The sequence below is a fragment of the Gekko japonicus genome, unplaced genomic scaffold (assembly GCF_001447785.1).
Source record: "Gekko japonicus isolate JY-2015 unplaced genomic scaffold, Gekko_japonicus_V1.1 scaffold1863, whole genome shotgun sequence".
NCBI lineage: Eukaryota > Metazoa > Chordata > Lepidosauria > Squamata > Gekkonidae > Gekko > Gekko japonicus.
The window spans coordinates 207,641-212,470 of NW_015165301.1; the positions used below are offsets into that span (position 1 = coordinate 207,641).

Here is a 4,830-nt window from a genome sequence, read left to right on the forward strand (position 1 = left end):
CCCGCCCTTCACTACCCAAAGGAGTCTCAGAGCGGCTTACAAACTCCTTTCCCTTCCCCTCCCCACAACAGACACCCTGTGAGGTAAAAGAAGAAGAGATTGGATTTCTACCCCGCCCTTCACTACCCAAAGGAGTCTCAGAGCGGCTTACAAACTCCTTTCCCTTCCCCTCCCCACAACAGACACCCTGTGAGGTAAAAGAAGAAGAGATTGGATTTCTACCCCGCCCTTCACTACCCAAAGGAGTCTCAGAGCAGCTTACAAACCCCTTTCCCTTCCCCTCCCCACAACAGACACCCTGTGAGGTAGGCGGGGCTGAGAGAGCTCGACAGAAACTGCTCTTTTTCAAGAACAGCTGTGCCAGAACTACGGCTTGCCCAAGGTCATCCAGCAGCTGCAAGTGGAGGAGTTCTCCCAGATTAGAGTCCGCACACTTAGGCACAACACCAAACTAGCTCTCACTACAAATGTTTTGTAAAAATCTGAACGGAGACCCGTATGCTGAATGGGAAACCAGAGGTGGCAGTTATCACAGCCCTTTTATTAAAACTGGGTTTCGGCTGAATTCCTACGGTTAGGTAGGCGAGTAATTTAACGTGCCGCATTGGCAGGGGATGCAGAGCCCCCTCCCTTCCCTGTGCTTATTACCCCCTGGGCCCTTTCCCCCCGGCAGGGCTCTGAGATGGGGATGGGGGGGACTGGGGGAGAAAGGGAAAAGTGGCTCCCGGGGAAAGAGGCACGAGCGAGCAAGGAACGCCAGCACTCCCCTCCCTCTCTCAAACAATAAAAACTCACTTTGGGGGTTTTCAAAAACAGCTTCCAGAACAGACGCTTCTAGATCCTGAAGGACGATCTCCTCTCGGTCTCTGCGGATCCGCCAGAGGTCCAGAGTCATTCGGTTAATCTGCTCCCCGCCAGCATTGCTACCCGAGAACAAGGCAGGATGTTAGGAAAAGACGTCCCGCAAGATTAATGCACATCCTGTTCTCGCAGGGCTCTTTTTGTAGCAGGAGCTCCTTTGCATATTAGGCGAAACACCCCTAATGTAGCCAATCCTCCAAGAGCTTACAGTAGCTTCTGTAAGAAAAGCTCTGTAAGCTCTTGGAGGATTGGCTACATGAGGGGTGTGTGGCCTAATATGCAACGGAGTTCCTGCTACAAAAAGACCCCTGCCAGGAGTATGTCCTCTGTGCTGTAAGAGCACAGCAGCACCTGCTGGGTCACCAAAACAGGGCTTCAAGTTGGGCATTTTCAAGCAGGAGACGATTCTGCTTGGAGCCGCACACTCACCTGAAGCTCATTCACCGAAAGAAGCTTGAGCATTTGGTTCAGGACTATCAGGGAGGAAACGTAATTGGCTAGAAGGCAGAATCATGCCCTCAGTCAGCAAACGATTCCCCATTCGAGAATTACCCACAAATCTCTTACGTGCTATTCAATCTGTTTGTACCTAGTAAATATGAAGATTGCTTTCCTATAGTTGGTCCCATACACAACCCAAGAGGGTCCCAGAAATGGAATAATCACATCAATCAAGCCTGGGTGCATCTTATCCATCTCGTCAAAGAGAAAGAGCGACCGGCCACAACGGGTCAAATTCCCATGGATCCAACTTCTCAGGTCCTTCTGGAAAGAAATACAGAATAGAAAACATAAAAGAGGAACTCTTTCTCTGTCATTTTAAAAACAGTTCTTGTTGGTGTGTCTTCTCCAGACCTGATGATTTCTTAATTTTTAGTTTGTCGAAATACGGAACGCTCTGCTAATCCACAGTACCATTCCGATTTTCATATACAGTCTGGCAAAACAATGCAAGCATAAAGCCAACAGTTGTGATAGTCTGACCCACAATCAAACAGTCATAAGACTTATAAAGAATGCTGTTTATGTATTGCAATCTAAAGCACTACAACATGATACACAACTCAATAGAAAATCCTTGAACCAAGGTACATAATCACATAATCAACGTCGTCTCCGGATTACATAACAGCGTTTCAAAAAAAATGTATCTTCTTCAGGAGATATTATAGTGGTGCCAAAACTCTCAAGTTTCATAAATGTTAGACAACAAGTCTTAAGAATATTAAATTCAGATAGGACGCTGATCTCAATTAACATTCAAGCTCAAAATATGCTGCTATGTCCAGTAGAAACATAGCAGCATATTTTGAGCTTGAATGACTGTTTGATTGTGGGTCAGACTATCACGACTGTTGGCTTTATACTTGTTTAACCGATTGGGTCGTGTGTGTCCAGATTTTTTTTGAAACAATGCAAGCGGCATTGTTACAGGAAGTGCAGAAATTCTGAAGGTCAGGGTGGGGCTAACTCAAGCGCCCACCTTCTTTTTCTAAAGAGAGTCACGAGAGCCAATGCGGCACAGTGGTTACGAGTGGCAGACTGGTACCTGGGAGACCCAGGTTCGAATCCTAACTCGTTCTATTGAAGCTCGCTGGGTGGCCTTGGGCCAGGCCCAACCTCTCAGCCTAACCTACCTCACTGGGTTCCTGTGAGGATAAAATAAAGGAGAGGAGGACAACACCAGGTGCTCTGGGTCCCCACCGGGAATAAAGGCCGGGTACAAGTGAGTTGGGAGCTGCGGTGGCTCAAGTGGTTAAGACGCTGAACTGCAGGCTGTGGAAGGTCGGTAGTTCAGCAGTTCGAGACCCAAGTGTGCCGCATGACGGAGTGAGCTCCCGTCTCTAGTTCCAGCTCCTGCCAACCTAGCAGTTCGAAAGCAAGACATTGCAAGTAGATAAATAGGCACCACTTTGGTGGGAAGGTAACAGCGTTCCGTGCGCCTTGGTGTTTAGTCATGCCGGCCACATGACCACGGAAACGTCTTCGGACAGCGCTGGCTCTTTGGCTTTGAAACGGAGATGAGCACCGCAACCCTAGAGTCGGATTCGACTGGCTTTCGAGCAAGGGAACCTTTACCTTTACAAGTGAGTTGAATATAACTATGAGAGTCCTAAGATGAAGCGCCACCAGAAACGAAAGCTTTGCTGTTCGACACAGAAAGGTCATCTCCTTACCTTATACTGTTCAACATGTTCTGCGTGAGGGAAGTGAACCACTGGGGAGAACTGGTGGACGTACGGGCTGAGGGGCCCGCCTCGAAAGAGGTAGCGGATCAGGAGAGAGCTGACGTAGGTTTTGCCCGTGCCGGTCCAGCCGTGGAACGACATCACCAGAGGCTTCACGGGAGCCTGGTTTTGCACAAACTCCCTGACCCCTTTCACGACCAGCTGCCTGACCAAGTGCTGGCCAACCAGGTTGAGAGCTAGATCACATTCCAGACCTGAAATGAATTGGGATCCAGTTAATGAAGGGCTGGAGGAGACAGCTTTAAAACATGGATGCTAATAATAATTGCCACGTATACAGTGCTTTGCACAGATCTTTCTTACTGCAGTCTTTTAAGGTAGGCCAGCATTACCTCCATATTTCAAAAACCCCTCTCATAGGACCAAGGCCCTCTTCACTTGGATCACGCTTGCCATTAGGAGCTATCCATCTGAACCCTCCCAATCAAATGGTCAAGGGAAGTATCTATATCCAAATTTGTGGCAGTATCTATATCCAAATTTGTCAGCAGTGACTAACGAAAGCTCCTAACATGTCACCAATTTTAGAAGATATTGGATTTATACCCCGCCCTTCACTACCCAAAGGAGTCTCAGAGTGGCTTACAATCTCCTATCCCCTCCCCACGACAGACACCCTGTGAGGTAGGCGGGGATGAGAGAGCTCTCCCGAGAACTGCCCTTGAGGGAACAGCTCTGAGAAAACTTGAGACTGACCCAAGGTCACACCAGCAGCTGCACGTGAAGGAGTGAGGACTCAGACCCGGTTCTCCCAGATTAGAGTCCGTGCTCTTAACCACTGCACCAAACTGGCTTTACTAGACTCTTGCTCTTTTCTACTGCTACAGACAAACATGGCGACCCATCTTGATGCATCTATATCCAAACCTCCTTGCAAGCCAACTCTGTTTTTTCTCCCTTCCCATTCGGTCAAGGATTACACCTTAAAAGCCCTCTCCTCTTCCCTGCTCCAGTCACAGGATAATGACCACCCCCTCTGCCAGCTTCTCCCTATGCCAGCCAAGAAGTCCTGAAGGATCCATCATCCATTCCGACCTTTCCCCTAAATTCCTTTATAAACCCTCCTCTTAGAATCACAGAGTTGGAAGGGGCCACACAGGCCACCTAGTCCAACCCCCTGCCCAATGCAGGATCAGCCTAGAGCAGTGGTGGCAAACCTATGGCACACGTGCCAGGGGCGGCACTCAGAGCCCTCTCAGTGGGCACGTGTGCCATCCCCCCAGCCAGGCCCAGACCATCATTAAAGTGTTGCATTCTCTGCCAAATAATTTAAAGTAAATGAAAGCATTTGGGATTGCTTTCCTTACTTTGTTTGGATCATCTTATGTTAATGTAGGAGTTGTTTTTTCTAAAGCAAAAACCTCAGTATTCAGGTTAAATTGCCCTGTTGGCACTTTGCGATAAATAAGTGGGTTTTGGGTCGCAGTTTGGGCACTCGGTCTCTAAAAGGTTCGCCATCACTGGCCTAGAGCACCCCTGACAAGTGTGTTCTCCAGACGCTGCTTAAAAACTGCCAGGGAGGGAGAGATCACCACCTCCCCAGGCAGCTGATTCCACTGTGGCACAATTCTTAATATCAAAAAGCTGGTACCTTCCTGCCCTTAATTTAAACCCATTACTGCGAGTCCTCTCCTCTGCTGCCCACCGGAACAGCTCCCTGCCCTCCTCTAAGCAACAACCCTTCCAATATGTAAAGAGAGCAATCCTGTCCCCCCCCCCC

The 4,830-nt window shown here is 48.8% G+C and overlaps 1 protein-coding gene across 1 annotated transcript in view; it reads right to left on the reverse strand.

Moving 5' to 3' along the window:
- The window catches only part of TOR2A (torsin family 2, member A), a 12,958-nt gene that overhangs the window by 3,009 nt on the left and 5,119 nt on the right, over positions 1-4,830 (reverse strand). Inside the window, exons 2-4 of the mRNA XM_015410404.1 lie at positions 3,039-3,304; positions 1,451-1,626; positions 796-923 (exon numbers count right to left, since the gene is read on the reverse strand). Coding sequence (XP_015265890.1) covers positions 796-923; positions 1,451-1,626; positions 3,039-3,304 — 570 coding nt within the window. The remainder of the gene's footprint in view (positions 1-795; positions 924-1,450; positions 1,627-3,038; positions 3,305-4,830) is intronic.